This window comes from Fukomys damarensis, unplaced genomic scaffold (genome assembly GCF_012274545.1).
Source record: "Fukomys damarensis isolate Sample0158 unplaced genomic scaffold, DMR_v1.0_HiC HiC_scaffold_23, whole genome shotgun sequence".
Classification (NCBI taxonomy): Eukaryota; Metazoa; Chordata; class Mammalia; order Rodentia; family Bathyergidae; genus Fukomys; species Fukomys damarensis.
In genome coordinates this window covers 52,672,656-52,696,396 of record NW_022900935.1, presented here as the reverse complement: position 1 = coordinate 52,696,396, position 23,741 = coordinate 52,672,656, and the positions used below count along the sequence as shown (strand labels likewise).

At 40.4% G+C, this 23,741-nt stretch overlaps 1 protein-coding gene across 7 annotated transcripts in view; it reads right to left on the bottom strand.

Annotated features, from left to right (window-relative positions):
• The window catches only part of Cep112 (centrosomal protein 112), a 521,506-nt gene that overhangs the window by 4,964 nt on the left and 492,801 nt on the right, over positions 1-23,741 (bottom strand). The window contains exons 25-26 of one of the 7 annotated variants that reach the window (XM_010616811.2): positions 13,495-13,550; positions 12,196-12,254 (exon numbers count right to left, since the gene is read on the bottom strand). The exons of the other annotated variants lie outside the window; for them this stretch is intronic. Coding sequence (XP_010615113.1) covers positions 12,203-12,254; positions 13,495-13,550 — 108 coding nt within the window. The 3' untranslated portion in view covers positions 12,196-12,202. Of the gene's footprint in view, positions 1-12,195; positions 12,255-13,494; positions 13,551-23,741 lie in introns of those variants that run through there. 7 annotated transcript variants of the gene reach the window in all.

Genomic DNA, 23,741 nt, shown 5'->3' with positions numbered 1-23,741 from the left:
GGTCAGAAGCCAGACAATAAAGATGAAATAAGAGTAAAAGAGTTCTACAAATTAGGAAAAGCCACCCAGCCTGACCTTGTGACTCTGGGGTAGTTAGTTCCTGTAACAATGATTTTTCTTCATAATGCCTGTTGGCATAATTTTAGCATCTATGTAAAATACGCATTCCTCACTGTCTACTCATGAGGCATCCCCTGCTAACCCCGTAGCCTGCCTTGATCAGGATGTGAACCAAGACTACACTCAGACATAATTTCAGGACAACTCATGACATTTCTTTGGTTTGATTAAAATACTGGCCGGTACTTGGGTGTTCAGTATGATTCATAGGTTATGAAGAGTTGAGTGATGGTGAATCTGCAGAACTGGATCTTGAAACCTCCTCAATACTGCTGGAGAGGTAGTCCAGCTCTGATCACAGGGAGCTTCCCGGGTTCTGGGTTTCCTTCTGCTCTAGAACACAATCAGGCCCATGCTCAACTAGTTGATGGTTACTGCCTGGCTAGGAATAGGTCGCTGGCTCATCCAGTCCGCCTCTCTAAACCCTAACAAGTGAAGTGAGTATGGCAGAAGCGAGGCCTTTGGAAGATGCAGGAGTAAGATGAAGATGTGCCTGTGAGTGTGCATAAGGTGGTGCCCTTCCGCAGCTATACTTCTACAGTTCTTTTCCTTTTAAGATGTGAGAGAATTAATTACTTTAAAAATCTGTTGTAGAGGATTAAAAATGGTGACCTGAAGACTAGCAGCAAAAGACAGCCTCACTAGAACCTGGAAAACAATTTAGTGAAGAAAAAAGAAATAAGAAAGAGCTGACAGAAAAATTAGAAACTAGAGAGAGAGAAGCTGAAAACAACACAGAGAGAAGAATGAAGCAGTCTGGAACGCTAACCTTGGCTCCTAGGGAAGGGGACCTATCTCCACGAACACAAGGAAAGGGTCAGCAGCCCTCTGGAGTTGGCAGTGTTAATCCCAAGGAAAGCCCAGTTATTATAAACTGCAAAATCAGAATGAGGTTATACTCTGTAAGAGACTCCTTCCATTTGGCAGCCTAGAGTTGAAGAAATCCAGTGCAGTGCCCACCATATTTGAGTGTTTAATTAGCAGCCAGTGTGGAAAAGGGTAAATTGTTAAAGACAGCTGCTCCAAGAATCAGAAGCCACAGAACAACTCCACTTCAGGGCTTCGGGGATTACTCTACCAAAGTGACTAGGTGGGAGTCAGCCATGAGAGACAGTCGAAGAGAGGGTGTGGGCTAAACAGACACCCTGAGAATCTGAAGCTCTTGCTGGGAAGAGGGGACACAGGGGTTCCACTTTCTGGTGAGAAGCCAGGCCAGTAGCAGATGGTCTTTGGAGGACTGGGCCTGAAAGTGCTGACATTAAGTCCAGTGGAGTGCTTGACTTCCCCTCCTCTGTTATGCTGACTACATGCAGCACAGAGCTCAGTGGTCTGTTTGCTTTTCCCCTATGCCAATATAGGTATCCCTCAGTGCAGATGATTCCCAGCCCGGGATGAGCAGACAGTGGGACCTCATAAGCCCACAGGTCATAAAGGTAGGAGAGAAAGCAGTGACTTGAGGTGCACAGGGGACGAGAATATTGGGAGTGGCCAAAGTGAATATGGCCCTAGGGCAACACCATTGCTAACCACTTCCAGCAGGGAATGTGGGGCGGGGCTCAGCATCCATACACAAAAACGTGAGTGTGAAAACCACATAAGACTCAGTAGAAATCCACTGTTCCTCTCCCAGGCCTGACTGATTTAAATACTGCAGACCCCAGAGAAAGACTACATAGAGTACACAGGAATTTTTTTTGGATTCATTTCTTTTTTTCTTCATTGCTTTTTATTTTTTAGGGGGGTTAAGGTTTTTCACGTTTCTCTTTGTTTTTGTTTCTTAGTTCCTTTTTGTTACTTTCATCTAAATCTATTAATTTTCTTTTACTCTGTAATTGGATCTTTATATTACTTTTCTATTTTCCTTTTATTTTAAAAATTTTACTTCACTCACTTCCCTCTTCCCCATTCCATTATTAATCTTTAGATACAATACAGTGGCACATCAGTTCATGAACGCTTTGGCTCATGAACAGTTCAGTTCTCAAACAGAAGCATTGGCAAAAATTTGCTTCCATTTGAGAACTCTGCAGCAGGTGACAAACATGACTGGGGCCATCCTCCCCACGTGAACACAAATAGCCACCTTTCCCAGAACTTTGAGTGAATTAAGTTTGTGAACCAAGGTACCACTGTATTTAGTTGACTCTGTGTTGTCTTTGTTGAATTCTTTTCTATTGTTAATGGTGTACAGTTCTTGCATTTAGTAGCTACTTACTGTGTGTCAATATTTGGCTTGTCTTTGTGCCTATATTATTACTGCAAATCTCTTTTGTGGTTAACAGTGGCACAATGGTAGCTTTTATTGGTTCTTATAGTATATGCCAATATCCAGTTTGTCTTTGGCTGTATTATTATTGCTGATTTCTTTGCTACTGCCAGTCATGGCGTAGTTGTTGCTATGATTGGTTTTTAGTGTATGCCAGTGTATGATTTGTCTTTGTGTTACTAATATTACTGCAGTATTGGGTGCTGTACTAATTTCACTACATTCTTCCCTCTGCATCATCCGGAGGTGGTCAGATCTTGGGACAGACCCAAAGCCTATAGTTAACCATGACCAAAGTGCATCATTGGAAAGCAAATAGTTACTAAAGAGATCTCCATACTAGCAATAAAATCTTTCCACTTCAATTAACCCTCAGGCTCAGCTAACAAAACAAAACAAATCAAAACAGAAAACAACAGAAGCACAAGAAAACAAGGCAACAACAACAAAAAAGACACTAAGGCTCCATAAACAAGATCTATGGAAGTAAGAGAGAGGAAAAAAAAGAATAGGTTGTAAGTCCAAGAAGTGGGCCGTAAGTCCAAATAGTGTGCCTCAGTTGTAAGTTCAGTCGTTAAACAGGTAAGTAATTTGATAAGGAATATCTGTATTGTCAAATAGCCATACTTCTAAAACTGATATATAGATTTGATGCAATTCCAATCAAAATACCAATAGCATTCCCAATAAAACTAGAGAAAACAATCTCAAAATTCATATGGAACCAGAAGAGTCCCAGTTGTAGCAATCCTGGGCAACAAGAGCAAAGCAGGAAACATCACAATTCTAGATTACAAGTTACATTACAAAGCTGCAGTGATAAAAACACCATGGTACTGGCACAAAAACAGACAAGCAGATCGATGGAACAGAGAAGAGAGGATGGAGAAACAACCTCAGGCACATTCAGACATGTAATATTTGACAGAGGCCAAAATTGTATGCTGGAGGAAAGACAACTCCTTTAATAAATGGTGCTGGGAAAACTGGCTATCTCCATGTAGAAGACTGAACACAGACATAAGTCTCTTACCAGGTGCTAAATTAAAATACAAATGGATCAACTATCTAAATATTAAAACAGAAATAATCTGTTGGAAATAGGCAAAGCCCTCGAAGACATAGGCATACCAAGGACTCCCCACTTGCACAAGAAATAACATCACTAATCAACAAATGGGATCATATAAAATTAAAAGGCTTCTGCACAGCAAAGGGAACAATGAGCAGAGTGAAGAGACAACCCATGGAATGGGAAAAAATTTTTGCCAGGTAATCCTCAGATAGAGGATTAACACCTACAATATATAAAGAACTAAAAAAGAAAATTAGGCCCTCCCAAATAACAGCCCAATCAAAAAATGGGCAACTCAAATAAATATACATTTCTCAGAAGAAAAAGTACAAATGGCCAATAAATACACCTCTAGCAGTTAGAGAAATGCAAATTAAAACAACTCAGATTCCACCTTACTGCAGAAAGAATAGCTATCATCAAGAAATCAAATAATAACAAAGCCTGGTGAAGCTGTGGGGCACAATGAACCCTTAAATGTTGTTGGTAGGAATGCAACCAGTACAATCACTATGGAAATCAGTGTGGAGATTCCTCATAAACTAAATACAGAAATTACAGTTGCCCCAGCCATTGCCCTTCTGTGTATTTTTCCAAACAAGGTGAAGACACTGTACAACAGTGATTCACGAAAACCCACATTTGTAGTAGTGTGCCTCATAATAGCTAGATCTTGGAAGCAGCCTATATGTTCATCAAAAAATGTATGAATAAAGCAAATGCATAACTTATATCCAATGGAGTACTATTCTGCCATAAAGAAAAACTTGAGGCATCTGTAGAAAATGGATGCATCCTGAGACCATAATAGTAAGTGAAATAAATCAGAACAACAAGCTTAGCATTGCATGGTTTCTCTTATATGAGAAACCCAAAATATAAAGAGAAAAATAAAAGATAGATAAGAGAAAATAGGAATATAGATCTTTTGTAAAAGGGCTTGGGGGCCAAGAGAAGGGAGGGAGGAAACAGGGAAGTGGAAGAGTAAGTAAAAATAACTAAGATGTGTTATGTGCATGTTTGTACCAACTTCCCATGATGAGTTTAATCATTAGGCACTGCAAGCATGTCCCAATGAAAATTTAGAAAATAAAAAAAAAATCTGTTGCAGGTGTTGTGGGTGACTTCACCGAATACTAAAGCTGAATTGTACTGTAGTATATCACACAATGATTCATCAGAAACACCTGTAAAAAGGAAAGCCATTCTGACAACATGTCCAGTGCCGTTCAGCTGCCCAAGCCTACGGATTCACTGAAAATAGCATAAAATTACTCATCTTTAAGCCCCAGTTTTTCTTATACTAAGCTGAATTAAGAAAATTCATTTTATTTTGTACTAAAATCTCATGGCAATTGTTCTAGAATATAAAGTTTCCATTTTTGGCAGAATGCTTTCTTGAGAATAATTTATGATATATATCAGAAGAAAAAAGGAATTCATAAAAACTGATCTTTTCCACTGATGTGAAGGCTTTGATGATGAAATATTTGTGGGTCTTTATATCTATTTATTTTTCTCATCTTTTCTTCTTTGACTTACTTCCAACAGTTATATCTATTAGTCAAGTCAAATAAAAGATAAATGCAAAGCAAAAAAACACGCTTTATAAGTCAGACATTTAGGGCAACATTTTTCAAGGGTCCATAGACTATATATTGACAATATTAATTATTTTTTCCATATCATTTAATAAGGACTGAAATTTTGATTTCCTGCTCTTTTAAAAGGATTTGTTCATGCTCTGTTTCTTACTCCTTGTTGGTTACATCTACCCATTGCCCATATACTTGAAAGGCAACTTAGTTGGGTATAAAAGTGCATCAATCTCACTTCCTTCCTCTCAGAACTTTGGAGACATTTCTCCAACATTTATTGGTATCACACATTGCTAAAAGTCTAAGGCAAGAGTGTTTCCCCCCCCATATAGAATGCTGGGATGCCCATATGATTTTCTTTTTCCTTGATTTGGTAACTTAAGTGGGGAATGTTTTGGTATTGATTATGCTGTGTCAGTTTTCCTGTGTGTCCTTTTTTTTTCTCATTGAGTTTATTGGTACATTTTAGGTGTACAGTACAGTTACATTCATCATTGGGATCCTGTACCTTTACATGACAGGTCTGGTTCTCATTTTTTCCCCTTCCCCTTGCCCTCCCTTCAACCCCTCTTCCCCTGTGTGTCTTTTCTATTTTTATATTCATTTGTTTGAATGGAAGTTTCCCCTTCTACAATTATTTGTATTCTATTATTTTTAATATATACCTTCCAACTTGTTCTCATCTTCAGATATACAGATTTTGTATATGTTGACTCCTCATTGAAAATTTTTCATAAATACCATTTTCCTCTACTATTACTTTTGTTTTCTTTCTTTTTGATGTTGTTGTTGGTACTGGGGATAGAACTCAGTCTCTCGTGCTTGCAAAGCAGGCGCAGTACCACGGGGCTAAATCCCCAGCCCCTAGTTTCGCTTTATTAACATTTTCTCTTGATTTCATCTTTTCATTTTAGTGTGTGTGATTTACTTCAGCCTGATTTCATATTTCCTTGGATGTTTCAGATAGATTTTAAAAATATTTTTAATCTAATAATGGTTTTAATCTTTGTAATTTTCTGATTTTGTCTACCATTTTTCTAAACTCTGTGAGATTATTTTTCATTTCTACTGACATCATCTTTTAACACATAACCCTTCTTTACCTCTCCTACCATTTTCCATTTATTTGTGAGTGTGTGTATGTGTATGTTATAAATGCTTTGACACTGAGAACTGTTTGTTACAGAGAACTATAATTTGTCTGAACCTTCCCCACCTCTTGAGTAATTTTCCATTAGATATGTTTTCTTCATTTACTTCTTGCTTGCGTTCCTTCTTTCTCTTTTAATCTAACAAAGTTATCATGCTGGTTTCTTGTTCTTAAAAAATGATATATTATTCCTGAATGGAACCAGCTATTTGCCAAAGGCTGAGGTGGGGGAGTAAACTGGGGTTAGGCCACAGCTGAGATTTGGTTTTGTTGTCTTCAAAACATTTTAACCAAATCTATCATTAAGTTTGCTCTGTGGGCCCACCTCCTCTCCTTCAGTTTTCTCTTTCCTTTTCCTTTTTCCTTCCCTTCTCCTCCCTCCCCTTCTTCCCCTTTTCCTCCCTTCTCCTCTCCTCTTCTTTTTTGAAGACAAGCTCTCTATATGATGTCCAGACTGGCCTTGAATTCATTATTAGCCCAGGTTGGCCTCAAACTCATAACGATTCTCCTGCCTTTAGAGATTTAGGATTACAGGCCACCACACTCAGATTCCCCCAGTTTTAAAGTACTCTGGAGGTCACAGTCTTAACTCCTTGGTTCATGCTCTCTTGTCTGCACCTTACCCTTCACACCTGATATTCTCCTTATATTAGGAGGCCAAATTATAGACAACAGGGAACTGTATGTGACAAGGTGCTCTTTGATCATTACCCTTTCAGTTGCTTTTTAATTTTGTTATGTTATATCTATCTTCCAACTTTTACTGAGGATCAGTGCATTTTTACTTTCTCTACTATATTCTTTGTTTTATGTCAGTAAATTTGAGTGAACTTAAAACGAGCCCCTAGAAAATGTAAAATTTCTTCACCTATGAATGTGACTTCCAATCAGGAAAATATTACTGTTATGTATTCGTAACCCCTAGCCCTGAATCTAAAACTCATCATATCAAGCAAAATCTTGTTACTTTACTAAATTCATAGAGAACTTCTATTTTTCTTTATTTTATTTATAAGGTACTAATGCTTATTGAGTACTTTCTATGCCAGATATAATTCTTAGTGTGTGTTATATGTAATCAATCCTTCTGATGACCAAATGAGGTAAGGAAAGAGGTAAGAAGGATTTGTATGCAGAGAGTCTTATTCTTTAAGCACATATTCTTATCCACTCTACAGTTTCTCAACTAATTCTTCCAAATACTGCAATGTGTCTTCCATCCTAAAAGGGGGGCGTCACAAAGACAAGTTTATCCACTAAACACTGATGCTTCTTTTCCAGTGCACCAGGAAACAAGGACGCACAAATACTGTAATTCCAAATGTGCATGTAGTCATATATGCTTTTTTTTAAAAAAGTGACAGCAATGTCAATGACAACAATAATTGGTTCCCAGGCATTAATCCCTTTACTTTCCTATTACTTTAAATGTCAACTTATTAAGGATTTCATAAAAACAAATTTTAAAAATTCCACACAAAGGCAATGTACCTATTGACCCAAAATAAAAATTCCACAAATTCCTCAAATAAGCACCCATTTTAAAGCCTGACTAGTGATGGATATATCTAAATTTATCATATTGCAAAAGGATAAAAGGGAAGGGAAGAATTAGCTTATGTCCCCTTCGTATCACTCTTGGCTCCTGCCACTGTCGTTCTGTATTACTTCAGAACCAGGGTATTTGAAGGGAAATAATGAGGGACTGAGAACCTTCACCCACAGACTAATCACTAGCAGCTGATGCACACCACTGTCCTCCCTCTTCGTCGCTTCCCACAGCCCCTCTACAACCTGGCCTTATACCAGACCTGGAAACATGAGAAACTGAAACTGATATAAACAAAGGGTTTGAAAGATGTACAATTCCTTTCATTAAAGGTGATAAATTTTACACAGGAATCTATTTTAGCCGGATGCGGTGGTTCACACTTGCAATCCCAGCACTTGGGAGCCTGATGTCGGAGGATGATGGCAAGTTTGAGGCCAGGACACATAGCGAGTTCAAGGGCAACCTGAATTACATAGGGAGACCCTATCTCAAAATATCTATTTTATTATTAGCTAACATCAATTTTTTTTTTTTTTTTTTTTTTTTTTTTTTGGTACTGGGGATCGAACTCGGGTCCTTGCGCTTGCAAGGCAGGCCACCGAACCACTGAGCTAAATCTCCGGCCCTATAGCTAACATCAAATTTCATTAGCATTTAGAATCCTATTATATCAATGCGATTTCTGTTTTTTAAATTTTTATTTTATTAATACATGTTTGCAGTACACGCATTTTACAATCATTCTGGGGGTTCTGGTACACGTACATAATGCAGCTTGTTTTTATAAACTCCCCTTCTCCCCTGTCCCTCCTCAATGTGTGATCTCTATTAAATGTCAAAGTATTCAAAGGCTGTTTTGGTTTAGGAGGGTCGCGGATCACCCCATCCTATTCTCTATTCTCACAGCCCTCAGGAAGCACCTTGTTTAATTAATTACCTGTTCTTCCACATTCCTTACCCACATCACGCCAGATCTGACAACAGTTTCCTTCTCTCCACCATTTTACTTCTTTGACCCCTTTCCTCCATCTTATTTCCTTTAGCAAAGCCAAATTAGGGAACTCAGGACACTGTAATAAATGACATTTCTGTAGGGTGAGAAGGCACCCAGACGCTGAATGGAAATGGGCACCTGTCACAGGAGATCATGTGAACACAGATTCTGTCCTGCTCCACAGCAACAGGCTGCCTGCCCCTCTCTTGAAATTATGGTACTGGCAGCTCTCTCAATGGGCTACGAATACTGAAAACATTCCTGACGAAAAGCATTGTCATTAAAAACTTGTGTCATGTGTAACCAGACAAATATTCACTCACACATATTCGAGACTGTAACATGGGAAGACTGTGTGGTCGACTTGAACCAAGAGGGTTGCTAGAGATAAAACTTCAAAGTGAGGGAGAAAGCAAACCTTTGAAGTCTTTCATTTTATTAAAAATATGGAAAAGAGAACTAAAACGTATTTTGTGATATTTTTATTTGGAAAACATTCTATCAACCAGTCATGTCCATATATCAAAACGTGTCAACCTTAATTAAGCTGGGCGCGGTGGCACATGCCTATAATCCCAGCGCTCCCGGGAGTTGAAGCCAGAAGATTCCCAAGTTCAAACTCTGGACAATTTAGCAATTTAGCCACCTTGCACACTGTAGTATAAAGCAAAAAGCTAATCCTCTATCTTTAGACAATTTTGCTAGTTCTAATTATTTGTAACACTATAAATCCTTACAGTATTTTATATACAGATATTCATGATTAATTTGAGGACTTCATTTAAACTTGTTTTGTACTTTTCAGTATCTGCTGATTGAGAAATTAACGACAAAGTTGTATAAATTCAGAATACATTTTAGATGATTTGTACATTTGAAAAATAGTACAAATTTATGTAGGCCATCAACAAAGGTTGATGGGTGTCTTAGTTCGGGCTGATAAAACAAATATCATAGACTGTGGAGGTAAATAAACAGTTCTGACGATTCTGGAAGCTGGAGGCCAGCCTGTCCAGGTGCTTGGTGAGAGGTCCCTTCCTGATTATATTATCACGTGGCCCTTCCTTGGCGTAAGGATGCAGAGAGTGAACTCTGGTCTCTTCCTCTTCTTGTAAGGGCACTGATCCCATTATGGGGGCCGCACCCTCATGATCTCATGAAGACCCAATTATCTCCCAAAGGCTTCATCCTCAAAAGCCACCACATTGGGGATTAGGGTTTCATACAAGCTGGTGGTGTTGTGGGGAGTGTTGACATAAGCTTTCAATCAGTCCGTAGTGGTTACATATGGATTTTTGCAGATCTTTGCCAATAACTCTGGCCCACAGATGAAGAACCATTACTCCTTATTAAATGTCTTGATTTGAGGTAAGGATCTCAGTTCAAAACTCCCCAGTTTCTGGACTTCTACCAATTAGAAGTCTATGGAAGGTTAAGGGAAATGAACAGATATTTCTACTCATTGTTGATTAGTATATTTAGAACCTGGCTTGGCTGAGTGTTGCAAAGCAAGTGGAGATTGGTTGATGAGTACATTGTAGGGGTTGGAGGAGGGAAGAGAGAGCAAGAGGTAACTCTGGAGCATAGTCTATATGGAGGGTGGCATGGGTGGGCACTGCAGTGCGAAGTCTGGGGTAAGCGGAGAGCATCCAAAGGACACTGGGCTTCTGAAATGCTGTGAAGGGCAGGTAAAACATGGGCAGGAGAAGGGCACAGGAAGGGAGGTTTGCTGGAAGGGATGGGTGAAACATAAACAGTAATGATACTTCTGAGGAACTGGCCTTTGTGGAGCAAAAAGTTTTTACATTGGCACTTTAGAGGCGTGAACATATAGAACTCACATGTTTGATTTCCAGGTTTGAAGAATAAAAATGAAAGAAATAGTAGTAAAAGATGATGCTGAAAATAAAGTACAAAGCTTTAGTGCAGCTGAGAAAATGCATTGCCTTCTAAGAAATGTCATCTTTATTGGGGTTAAAGTATTCTGCGTTGCCACAGCAACTGCCAAGAAAAATTCATTTTAAGAGGGGCTCTGCGGCACAGCTTGTGTAGTCTGAGTCTCAAATATAAAGTGAAAATGTAAAGTAGCCATAATTTTCTTAGCAACCTTTAAAATATTCATTTCCCCTTCTTTCTTCACTATTGTTTTATCTTCTGGTTGTTTCTTCTGACTGGTGTCTTCTCCAGCTAAGTTATGCAGTTCACTGGGAGCTCTGCCTCACCTGCTGGGTTTGCGGGTAGAGTGGAGGCAGTTTCCATCAGGAGGGGATGAAGCCTCCTACGCTACAGAATAGGCTGGGGCCCCAAGGCAAGAGGGTGCCTGTGCAGCAAGGCAGGGGCCGACCTCAATCATTTGAAGGGAGGTATGGACTTGTTTCTGGAAAGCACTACATTTTCCCCCCAAATGGCTGTTGAATTTATTTGCTTGATCAATAATAGTTCTGGCAAAATAATTAGTTAACCAGACATTTGTAATGAAATATTAATTTAAAAAACCCATGACACCTTGGTAGACATTAGAGTTTACATAAACAAAAAAGAAACCTTCAATGTTGCCAGCAAATATAAAATGAATAAAATATGTCTGATAGGACAGCAAGGTGTTTATACATTTATATCTGACACCTGACCATATTTTCAGTCACCATAATATCTTCTCTCTAGATTTAAAAAAATAGTATGCTGATTTCTATAACAAGCTTTTTTTTTTTTTTCATACAAAAATCTAATGGCCAACAAGTCTTGACAGTGCAATAGGTAGGATTAAAAAAAAAAACAAACCCACATCAAACAGGTGCTGAAAAGGAATAAGGTACAATCCTGTGGAGAAAATGATGGCTTCAGCATGACAGAATGCTCTATATCCAGCTTTGGGTAGGTCAGAAGATTCCCTGACCCAAAAAGAAAACAAATGCCCTGTAAACCTACTTGTAAGGATTAACACACAGTGAAAAGGTGAGAAATAGTTAAGCTACTCAAGGACTAGAAAATGAACAATAAACTGCCTACATCTACTCATGAATCAAAGACATAAATATCTAAAAAGACTGAGGTTGTGATGTGAAATTAACATTTATGAATATTAAAATTTTGGACATTTTGCATATAAATTGTATATTTAAATTCCTGACAGAGATCAAAAGCTGAAACCATATTACAGGTAGTCTACATTTCATTCACCAGCTTCCATCCAGCTTTCACTCCAGCACTCACTCACTAGTCTTCAGGTAACTGTTGGCCACCTCCTCTTTTTCCTAGTCTACTGAGGTCCAGAGTAAAATCTGTAACAGGACCTGTGCCAGCCATCATATCACAGGCTTGGTACCATGACTCTGGGGTGTGGGAAGGCTGATTCAAACCCAGGTAATATGATTCACTGCTGGCATAGGAACACAGACTCTCCGTCATCCACCAGACTTCTCCCCAGGGGATGTCATTCTGGAATGGTCACAGCCATCTTGCTACCATGGAGTGAGAACTAGCCTGAGATAGAGCCAATCTGGCAAAAGAAGAGTTGAGAACTACAGTGAGTAACAGGGCTTTTATCAAACTGCACTTGAAGTTAACCCTGTCCTGAGAATTTTCAGTTCGGGTTGGATTTTTTGTTTGTCATTTGAGACCAAAACAATATGAATTTAAACCATGTAGAATCAGCAGAATATTAACCAGCACTCCTCCGTGCTGCATGCATTAGATCAGGGGACAGCAAACTCTATCCTGTAGATGGAACCTGTCAGACTGCCTATTTTTGTAAATAAGTTTTACTGTTGCACAGTTATACTCCTTTGTCAGTGCCGATGTATCATGACAATGGCAGAAATAAGCAGTTATGACAGAGACCCTGTGGCATGCAAGCCCCAAAACATTTGCCATTTGGCCCTTTGCAGAAACTTGGCTGACCCCACACTAGACTGAGCTCCATACGGTAGGAACTGTGTTAATTTTGCTGGCGGCTGCAGCCCTAGCATTTAGCATGGTGCCTGGCATATGATGGGAACTCAATAAATATTTGCTGATGAACGAACCAATCCAAACCTCAGAGCTCACAACTGTTGGTGTTAAGTCAGCCTTTATCTTAAAATAACAGGATCTTCAGAAAGTGTAGAGTAAATTAATCACAAAAGCTTTCCCTAAATACAAAGAGCAGATTCTGTCATCACAGAATTGCAGTCCTTAATCAGCACAGTGGCTATTAATAAGTAGGCCAGCTTCAAAGCTGAGAAAGTCGGAGGCAAACACCAGGGCCTACAGTGCTGCTGAGATCAAAAGGGATCTTAGAGATTCACCCGGGAGGAGGGGTTGGTCTCTTGCCTGCTCTGTTTCCTTTTGCACACGTCTTCCTCTTTATTCCCTATCAGACTTTCTACAGGGTTCCCATGGTAAATGACTTGTCCTCTCTTGTTTCAAATTCAATGCCAGCCCCTCTCTGGTTAGAATTATCTTTTCCGCTCACTTCTGATGTTTCTCTTCTTAATAATATAATTCCTAAAGTTTTGTCTTTGCTTAGGTTGACACACACTGTGAAAACTTCCCTCCTTCCAAGGGCAGATACACATCTTAAAGGACCATGCTCCAGCACTTGTGCAGGGCCGGAAGGGGCAAGGTTATGTGTAGAGAGTCTGGGAGGTGCATGTAGCACAGCATGGGCACTTTGGGGGCCCAGCTTGTGGGAGGGAGAAGGAAGCACCTTCTCTATTCTGCAAGGTACATCCCTGGAAGGGGCTAGAGAAAAATCATACCTGAGGGGAGGGACAAGGCGGTGCGTGCTTCCATTCACAGTGGCAGATCTTCCTCTCTGAAAGATAATGATAGCCCTTTTTGGTTGGGGCTAGACTTCCTGAATAGATAGTTTCCATTAGTGGAGGCCCAAGGCCCCAACCAAGGGGGAGAGGAGGAAAACTACTGAGATCTGAAATTGAAGACTTAGAGAACAAGGCTGATATCCATGAGGCTGAAAGGAGTCTGGAGTCCCTCTGCTATTTACTCTGAGTACACTGAAGGTCGGAGCCCTTGACATAGAGTAAGTGTGCAGCAAATATTGTTTTTAGTGAATAAATGACTGAATAAAGCTGTGGTTGGATACGTGGGTAGGTGCCAGTAAGTTTAGATTTAATGTAGCAGAAAAGGGAAAACAAAGAGCGACCCATTTCTGAACATCTGATATATAACACCTGGCATATAATTTCTTAGATGCTGGCAAGGTTGTATTTAACCTGACACAGAATTTGGGAGACCGATTTCAGCATTTTCAATTCATAGAGAAGGAAGAAGGCTTGCAGTGGGTAACTGCTAGAACCAGGACCAGAACCCCATCCTCTACCCCCGCCTGGGAGGTAGATAGGGAGAGCACTAATCTAGAAAAGAGGTAGAGAAATCTCAGAAAAGGGGGCAGCCTGGGACTCTGGGGGCAGTGAGCTGCTGGAGGGATTTAGGAAGGAAAAGAGCTACTGTGATAAGAGGTCACCTACAGGATGGTCACATGAGAGCAAATGATAATTAACTGGCTTGGAGACTATAAGTCAGAGGTGAGTGAAAGGAGAATTTATACCTCCAGTCAGGTCCCTTCAAGGAACAGTCAAAGTAGAGCCAGGCCCTTGGGTACAGGGAGCTGGTCTGGGATGGGTAGGGAAAACACGTGATTTGGGTTTGCATTTATTTTACTTCGTTTGCGGTGCTGGCAAGACAGTTGCGAAGAAATACACAAATGGAGCTCAGGAGGAAAGCCAGGTCTGGACACTGAAGAATTATGGGCCACAGAAGAACTCTCTGAAGGGGGAGGAGGGAATGAGAATGTGCGCTGAGCTACACTCATCTGTAAGAAACTCCCTCATTCATTCGTTCTTTGTCAGAGGGAGAGAGAGAGAGAGAGAGAGAGAGAGAGAGAGAGAGAGAGAGAGAGAGTCTTACTACATAGTTCAGGTTGGCCTGGGACTCACAGTGATCCTCCTGCCTCAGCCTCCCACGTGCTGGGAGTACAGTCATGTGCCACCATATCTGGTTTGGGAGTCCCATATTAAGGATGAAGAAGGACGTGGAAGAAGGAAAACAGGACTGGCCAGAGAGGTGAGTGAAATGGACAGAGTGGGGAGAATATGGCTTTGGGTCTCACAAAGGAAGAAAGCAGGGGATGTCCCACACTGCAGAGCAGCCAAGGGCGATGAGCAGGTCATCAGGCAGCTTCTGCCGTTCACCTCGGATATGCTCACCAAAAGGGAACAGAGCAACCCAGAGAGTTTATTAAGGGATTAGGGATCTTAGTGAGCAGCAGTGCTGCAGTAAAAGGAGTTTAAGATGGCATAGGTTTGTTGATAAATACATCTTTTCCTATTTTAAATCAAAACTTACAGTGAAAGGTCCATACCAGTCAATTATCATTCAGAATATCTGCTTTACTGAGAGATTTTTGACTGTGTTTGAGGGCATTTTTTTCAAAAGAGGCAAGCTATGACTGCTCTTTCTTTTCTGCATATTTAAACTCTTGACAATTATAAATAAGTTAAACCTCTCCCTCAAAGTACCAATTATCTCCTTATGTTTGAGAAGTATGTCTTGTCAGATATGGTATTCTATACAAAACACAAGCTAGAAATACAAAGGCGGTCATTGTCCCACTGATGCACCCAGGATTTACTCAGGCAGCTCTAATGCACACTAATGAGAATTCTGTGCATGGATCCTCTTACCTCCCAACTAATGGGAACAGAGACCCCACAACCTCACAAGGAAAATTTCAAAACACGATTATAGAGAGTCACAGACTAAATTCATGAGTTGTTCACCTTTACCCAGCAGAGAGAAAAGGGACTTTTATTTGATTAAAAGTTGGGAAGTGTAATGTCATCAAAAGACTTCACTTAAGTTCCTGAAAGGAAAAAAAGCTTACACCTTTTATACGTGATATAAAAAGGAGCTATGGACACTAGGCCAAGGAAGGGGACAGGAGAGATCAGTAACTTGTAGGAGGAATAATGGAAGTCTTCACAGAAGTGATGAGCTTTTATTTGGATGCTGATGGACAAGCAGGGACTTTCTTGGTCGACCAGAAGGAGCAGAAATTGCTGGCTGAGGGAAGCACAGGACACACAGAGGCTCCCACGGGTGGGTGACTGCATGGCTGGGTATGGATGGAGGCCACCGATGAGCCGGGGGTGCGTGAGACAGGTGCAGACGATGCAGTCAGGGCTTTGCAAGTTGTGCCAAGGCATTTGGGCTTTATTCTGGAGACAAGTGGTTTCTGACTGGAGACTAACTAATATATTCTTATTTCCATTATAGGAAGAGATATTTAATATAGTTGTCCTGCTTCTAGCATTTTCTACCTTAACTGATCTCCACATAGTCTTCTATTTCTTTGAACTGCAGGTCTGGTTATCTCCCACCCCACACTCTCATCTTTTATCTATAGACAAAGACAACCTCCTTTGCACAAATCATTGGGGAACTATTTTCTAATGATCTCGGCCTCACTTCACAGAAGCTGTGCTCCAGCAACAACCTGGCATCCCCTGCCCCCAAATCCAGTACCATTTTGTGAGTAGCACCTTGGCACGTGCTACTCTCTGTGCTGCTTCTATGGCTTTCCCTCCTCAGAAGGAGCTGGGAAACCACGCTCTCCTCTCACACAGTGCATACTCCAGGACCCCTCCCTAGCCGCTGAGTTAAAGTAACCATTCCTTCCACTAAGGCCTTGGTATTTTGCATCTCTGACAGTTACACTGTGATGATGGGGATGAGGATGATGATGGTCTACTGAGTGTTTATGTATTAGCCACCATATTGCACTTTTTGGCATATATTTCACCGACTCTTCCTAGGAATCCTTGGTAATACTTTTATAGCTATTTACATAAGAAGAAATAGGCTTGGAGAGTTACTGATTTATCCACAATCACACAGCTACTTAGTCTCTGAGCTAAGACCTTTATCTAGGTCTTCTTTACCCTCAAGCTTCTGCTTTTACTTCATTATCACATAATATTATAATTATTGATTTGCATACTGCTTTCTCCTATTAGAATGTGGGTTCCCTGAGGGTAAGTTCTAACTGGAGATCAATGCTATTTGAGAAGTAAATAAGATTAAATAATTATTTCTTTGAAGTCAGAATGTATTATATGGATTGTTTTTGCCAAATTTGAGGCATTTTTGCCCTACGGAGGCTGGCACGGGTCTGAAGAAGCAGATCATACCAGAACATTGGATCTGGCTCCCTAGGTGAGATAGAGAAATGGTGGCCAGTTGGTGGTTCACTTTCCATCTTTTTCTTTTTTCTTTTTTTTGGTACTGGGGGATCGAACTCAGGACCTTGCACTAGGAAGGCAGGTATGGCACCACTGAGCTAAATCCTGGCCTTTCCATTGTTTGTGAGGGGCTGGGGGTCCATACTTCTAGAAATCAGATAAACAGGTAAAATATAACTTGAACACTAGTTTTGCTTTGTCTCCTCAGATAACCAAGCATAATTATATCAGAGTATAATTTCTGTTAGAAATAGTTTTGAGAAAGTGACTTTTAAAAAGATAAGTGTGTTGTTTCTGACTTAGACAAAACCAAAGCAGCCTTAAGAAACTGTACTGGGATAGCAGAAGTTATGTTAGATTGAGCAAGAGGTTTCGTCTTCTAATCTTTTTTCCATTATTATTTTCACTAGTGTGCTCTTTTAGGAATGCCTCAGTGTGTTCTTTATAAAACTGGTGCCCAGATCTTTTTTAAAACACATCAAACCAACAAAGGTCAAATAAAGAGCAGGCAGATTTTGTTCTTTCAGTTGAAGGCATTTCTTTAATATTAAATATGTATCAAAATTTAGAAACACATTCTAATGATGTCTGAGAAAAATCTATGCTACAGAATAAAAAGACAAAGAAAAAAGCTCTCTACAATCAGTGGTGGCGGGGGTGGGCGGCGCACTGTGGGAACCCCACTGAGGCAGCTTTTTTCTTTACTTCAATGGCAGAGAAAATTTGCTATTTAAAACTAGAAAAAATATGTCCTAAACATTGTCTTTCTTCATGTTTACTGGCCCACAAGGTAAAACATATTATAGTGAAATTTTCAACTACCTCATTTATAAATGAAGAGAAACAAGAATCATGCCTTTTCTTATTCAGATAGAATTCTAGAAGATTTGTTTTTGCTTTATTTCCAACCATCAGAGGCTGCTATCAGAAGAATCTTTCCATGTAGCTGGAGTGCCCAAGTTGGTAACTTAGGACTCTATAGCAATTTTATTCCTTCTCTTTATCTTGCACATGTATTTAAAACAAACGTTGGTAGCAGAAAGTCTAAGATTTGGGGATAAGGATACCATTTTATCTTGCATTACACTAACCTTTTTTTTCCCCTAGCTTTCAAAAAAATCTTTTTTCCCTCCCCTTCCTCTTGATGAATTAAATTAATCTTGCTGTCTCCTGGCCCTAGGAAGACTTTAAATACCAGACAGATGAGCCCAAGTTCCTGTACCGAAAGTGGCTTATATCATCTCTGTCATGTCCAGTGATCTTGGAAATACGAATTGCTGTATTGTGAATTAGGCCAATATATACTTTAAATGGCCTTAAGGCAAAGTAAGTGTTTGAAGGAAAGGGTACTTTGAGAAGAACTGTCTGAGATTTCTCATTTAGTCTACACACGGTATAGTCTGACTTACTTTGGGGATCACATATGGTAGCCGTAGGGAGTGTGTGTGGGTGGAGAAGGAGGGTAGCCAGAGTGGCTGGATAAAGACCAGGTGTGAAGTACAGTAGGGTTGCTGGTCTTAGCCACAGAGGCCTATAAAGTACATCTTGGGCTTTGGGAACACTCCATGCTTCTAAATTTAAACTATTTTGAGCCAAAGGGATGCCAAAGACTGGTGAGTGGTCTGGTGAGAAACTCCTAGGATGGGGGCGTTGCCCAGAGGAGGCCCAGCCCACATAGTCCCAGAGCTGAACATTTGCATTTGGTGCCGCTGTGTCCCTCTGCCTCTGTGACCAATGCTGGACACCTGAGTACCAGAAGAAGGTGAGGCCCTGTGCAGAACACAAAAGGAGACTTATGCTGTGTCTTCAAGGAATCCACAGTTTCACTGGGAAACAAAATTAACCCACAAACATTATTTATATACTTATGGGGAAATAGTCTAAGTATAGTAGAAATTCCAGGGGAAGAAAAAAAGCTTTGGGCCTGGTGCTGTTTGGGAGATCAGTAGCAAGAGGTGAGTCTTGAGCTGTGCTTCCAAACGTAGGCTTCAGTTGGATGGTGAAAGAAAATCTGGGTGACAGAAAAGGCACCTAGGCACAAGGGAGTGTGGCAGGTGTGGGAGCCAGGAACCCCCTCAGCTGGGGTCCTGATGGGAGATAACAGGGATGCTTAGAAATAATCCTTCACAGCCAGTTAGTTCAGACTGAAGAGAGCCTTACAAGCCAAGTGAAGTCAGGTGGCAGGAACAATATGATGATGGCACAGTTTTAGTAAGATTACTGAGAGGCAGCTAGGAAGAGACTATTCATCCAAACCTAAGGTGATTATAAGGACTGGCTATGGTTAGATATCCCTCAAAGCCTCATGCAGTCACAGGTGGGGCTTTTTCAGAGGTGGCTGAATATAGAGTATGAGATTCATGTTGCAAGGCTAGGATTAAGGGTGATGGTTACTAAATCAGTCCACTGATTGGTGTGGCACCACCCTAATCCCAGTAGCCTGGATAAAATATAAGGGAGAGAAAGAACTGTGGTCATCCCTTGCTTGCTTTGCTATCTTCTGTCCACTACGAACTCTTTCTCTTCTGCAATACCTGTCTGCTGTGCTACCCTGCCTTGGAGCCACCTGAGTATGGACTGAAACCTCTACAAACTGTGAGCTAAGTAAACCTTTTCCCTTTTAAGTTTGGGTGTTGGGTATTTTGTCTCAGTGAGAGAAAAGTAACTAAGATAAGACTCAACAAAAATGACAGTGAGAGGAAGAAGAGGAATAGAACTAAAGTGACATTTTGGAGGTAGAAACAATCCAACTTGGTGATGAAATGATTCTAAAGCATAAGTAATTCTGAGGGCAGAGTGCACGACAATTTCAAGATTTCTAGCAGAGTCTTCTCAAGCCTGCTTATACTGCCAAGGACTTGATGTTCCCATCGGACCATCTTGATACCTTTGGCTTCTTGGTTGCTATCTGTTTTTGTCGGCTTGGGCTGCTATAACAAAATAGTTGCCTTCTTATTGTATCTACACATGGCAGAGAGAGCACAATATTTCTTTTACATCTCTTCTTGTAAGGACACAAATCTTATCAAGAACCTCTATCCTCATGACCTAACTACATCTCCCAATACTTCACATTGTAGGCTAGGGATTCAACATATAAAAACTTGGCATGGAGGTACAGGGGGTGGGGACAGGATCTTTCAATTCCATGCTATAGATTTTTTACCCCCACTCTGTTTTACTGGTCTTCTTTTTTTTTCTCATTGAGTTTATTGGTACATTTTAGGTATACAGTACAGTTACATTCATCATCGGGATCTTGTACCTTTACATGACAGGTCTTGGTTCTCATTTTTTCTCCTTACCCCTGCCCTCCTTTCACCCCCTCCTCCCATCCCTATTTACAAAGACTTTATTTCCATTTTTTCATTTTCTCATATTTTTTTCTTTTCCCTTATTTCCTTTGCCCTACCCTTCCCACTTCCCCTACTGGTCTTCTTTTTATTCACAAGCCCAGCCCTACCAAGCTGCTGAGAAGAGGCAAGTAAGAACAGGAGGTACATTAATAGCCTTATCCAGCATCTCGAAACAACTAGATTTTTCTTACCATGTCATATCTGGTATCTAGAGACTCAGGACCTACATGTCAGCTTGCTTCATTGGCCAAGTCCATATGAATAAACTTCTGCTTTCTCTCTGGGGACTGCTGCGCCAGGTCCCTGCTACACTCAGAGCTCAAGGTCAATGAAATATGAATCTAGGACTACTGCAGAGCTGTTGTGCATGGGAGTTTTCTCTTTTCTGCTGATTTAAACCTGGAAACACAGGCTTCAAAACTGGCAGCAGTTATTTTGAAACCATGAGGGAGATATCTTGCAGTGAATGGAGCCAAAAAAGGCAATGGGGTTAAAATATGGACAGAGAAAGACCTGGCTTTATCACATAATTGGAGACAGAGGATTGAGCCTCCTTTTAAGCCAAGCCTACTCCTCAGTTCTAAGGACCCACAATTTCTCCTTATTGTTTAAACCACTTTGAGTTTCAGTGGATTGCTTGACTGGGGTCGAGATTCTCAGCCAAGGGTTTAGACTCTGCACACTCTGAGCTGGACCAACCAATCCCCTGGTGAGGTAGAGAAGGCCACTCAACAGAACTCTGCCACACCCCACAGACTTGACTGCAGTACTTAGGGTCCAAACATCTTCTCAGGCGCCAACCAACTTCCACATCTCCCAGTGTCTTGCCTACTCGCTACTTACCCACATTATAGCTCTGACTATTCAAAACCTTCCACTCTGCCTTAACCTAGACTTTACACAATAAAATATTTTTAAAAAATTATTTTCTTTTTTCTTTTAATGTAATATAAGTAGATACAATGGACCCTCAAGTTACAACCTGGCATCTGAACAACTTGGGTTACAACTGAAATTTTAGTCTTAACTTATGATCAAAGTCTTGAATTATGACCCAAATGCCAGCCACTCATGCTTCCAGATGGTCTCAGATTCAGATTTAACCCTTAAAGGGTTCTGGAAGGAACATGACAACATCTTTCCCTGTGCAGGGTTAACAGAAATCCTGGGCCAATGTCTCTCTCAAGACACTAAAATCTGCCTGTATACAGGAGAGAGACTTTGAAGGCGGTGTAGAGGATCCAGAGCCTTCAGTTAACCCCGTGGTTGATGACACTGTCACTACAGCAGAGCCCACAGGCTCACAGGTGGACAGTGGTGATGCTGAGGAACTGGTGGAGGAACACTCAGAGGAATGGTCTACAGGGGACTTCAGCAACTCCTAGCTGAGCAACTGAGAATGGCAGCTGAGGAGCTTTCTGAAGAGGAGGGGGAGTAGCAACAATCAGTGCAGCAAAGTTCTTCTCAGGAAATCCTGAGAAAATGGACAGAGCTACAAACATTTGTAGAGAAGACCCACCTAGACAGAGAAAAAGCCAATCACTTCATCCACTTGCTTAATGACAATGTCACATCACACTACAAAACAGGGTTAAAGAAAAGACAGAGACAGACAGCCTTGGACAGTTTTTAGTTCTGAAAAGGTTGAGACCTAGTGAGCCAGAAGCAGGTCCAAGTGGGCTACAGACTCTTCCAAGGGGAGAAGATACACCAGAGAGCCAGATTTCTGATGTTCTTGTGGAAGGGACTCACCTTCCAAGTAATAACCACCTTCCATCTCATCTACCTTTGTGGCAAGCCAAAGATGTCGACTTGAATGGTGAGTACAGTAAGAAATTGTTGTTTCTGGGTAAACTAGGCACATTTTATAGCTTTTTGGTGAATACACTAGGAAAATTATTGGTGTTTCTGGTAAATCACTCACATTATACAATACCTTTTTATTATGAAAAATTAGCGAAGGGGTGCTTTAGGAGGTTCGGAATGTACTATGGGTATTTCCATTATTTCCTATGGGAAAATAGTCGTGACTTACAACCAACTTGAGTTACAACCAGCCCTCATAAATAAATCAAGTTCATAAGTCAAGAGTCAAGAGTCCACTGTATTAACAAAGAAAATATAAAAACACTTCCATGAAAAAATAAAATTTCATAACAAAATAATCAGAGAATAATGGTAAACACACTGTGCATCATAACCTTAAAATAATATATTTTCAGTTGCTAATCTATCAGCCCATCTCCTCAGAAAACAATACCTTTTTTTTTTTTTTGCATAAAACATTTTAATTTTTAGGCCGAGGATTCAGCTCAGTGGTGCCAACCCTACCTTGCAAGTGTAAGGTCCTGAGTTCAATCTCCAGTACCAAAAAGTTAATTATTAACAAAGTATCTGACAGTATTATTTTGAACAATTTTTTCCTATTTCACAATATCTATTATATATTTTGAACCTTATTTTACACTTTCAGTTTCTCACAGCAGAGAGACAATGCGATATATACATGTGAATCCAATGTATGTCACTTAAGAGTATGGTCTCAAGATGCATCCATTTACCTAGAAATGTATCAAGTTCATCCTTTTTATGGTTGATTAGTACTCCATCATATTTTAAAAAATCATTTTTATCCATTTGGGCTGTTTGCAAGATTTAGCTGTTACAAACTGCTGCTATAAATATGGGTGAGCATATATCACTGTGGTATGATGCTTTTAATTCTTTTGGGAAGATACCCAGGAGGGAAATAGCTGGGTCAGATGGGATCTCCAGCCCTAGGTTTTTGAGGAAACACCACATTGATTTCCATAGTGGTTGTACCAGTCTACACTCCCACCAACAGAGGAGAGTAAAATGTTATACTTCTGGGTATTTTGGGACAATCCCAACTCTTGGCACCCCTGCCACCTGCTTGTTCCATCTCAAGGCTATCTTTTTCCGCTGTAGAAAGTAAACAACTATTTTGATAGGGCAACTGGAAATTCATGCTATTTAACTTCAGTGGGGTTTCTCCAATTGTGGTGAACCTTTGATCAGCCTTTGTTTTACATTATGTAGGGCTCCTCTTGCACAGTCTGTTTGGGAACCCTACGTACTCAGAGTCTAGCGGCCTCTGTGCATGGTGAAGCCTTTGGCAATATCTAGGGAGCACCACAGAAAATAACGTTAAGGAAAGACAAAGAGTTTAGTTATTTTCTGTATGTCTTAAGCCATCAAAGTAATAATTTCAGAGAACAAGGTATAAATCAATAAAATAAATAGAAGGAAGTGATTAAAGGAGAGAGCCACTTTAAAGCAAGAGTTGCTCAATCTCCTGAAAAAAAACCAAACTTCTTTGCTAAAGACATTAAATAGTTTGCTTTTATTTTTCCTAAAGAGCACTAATAA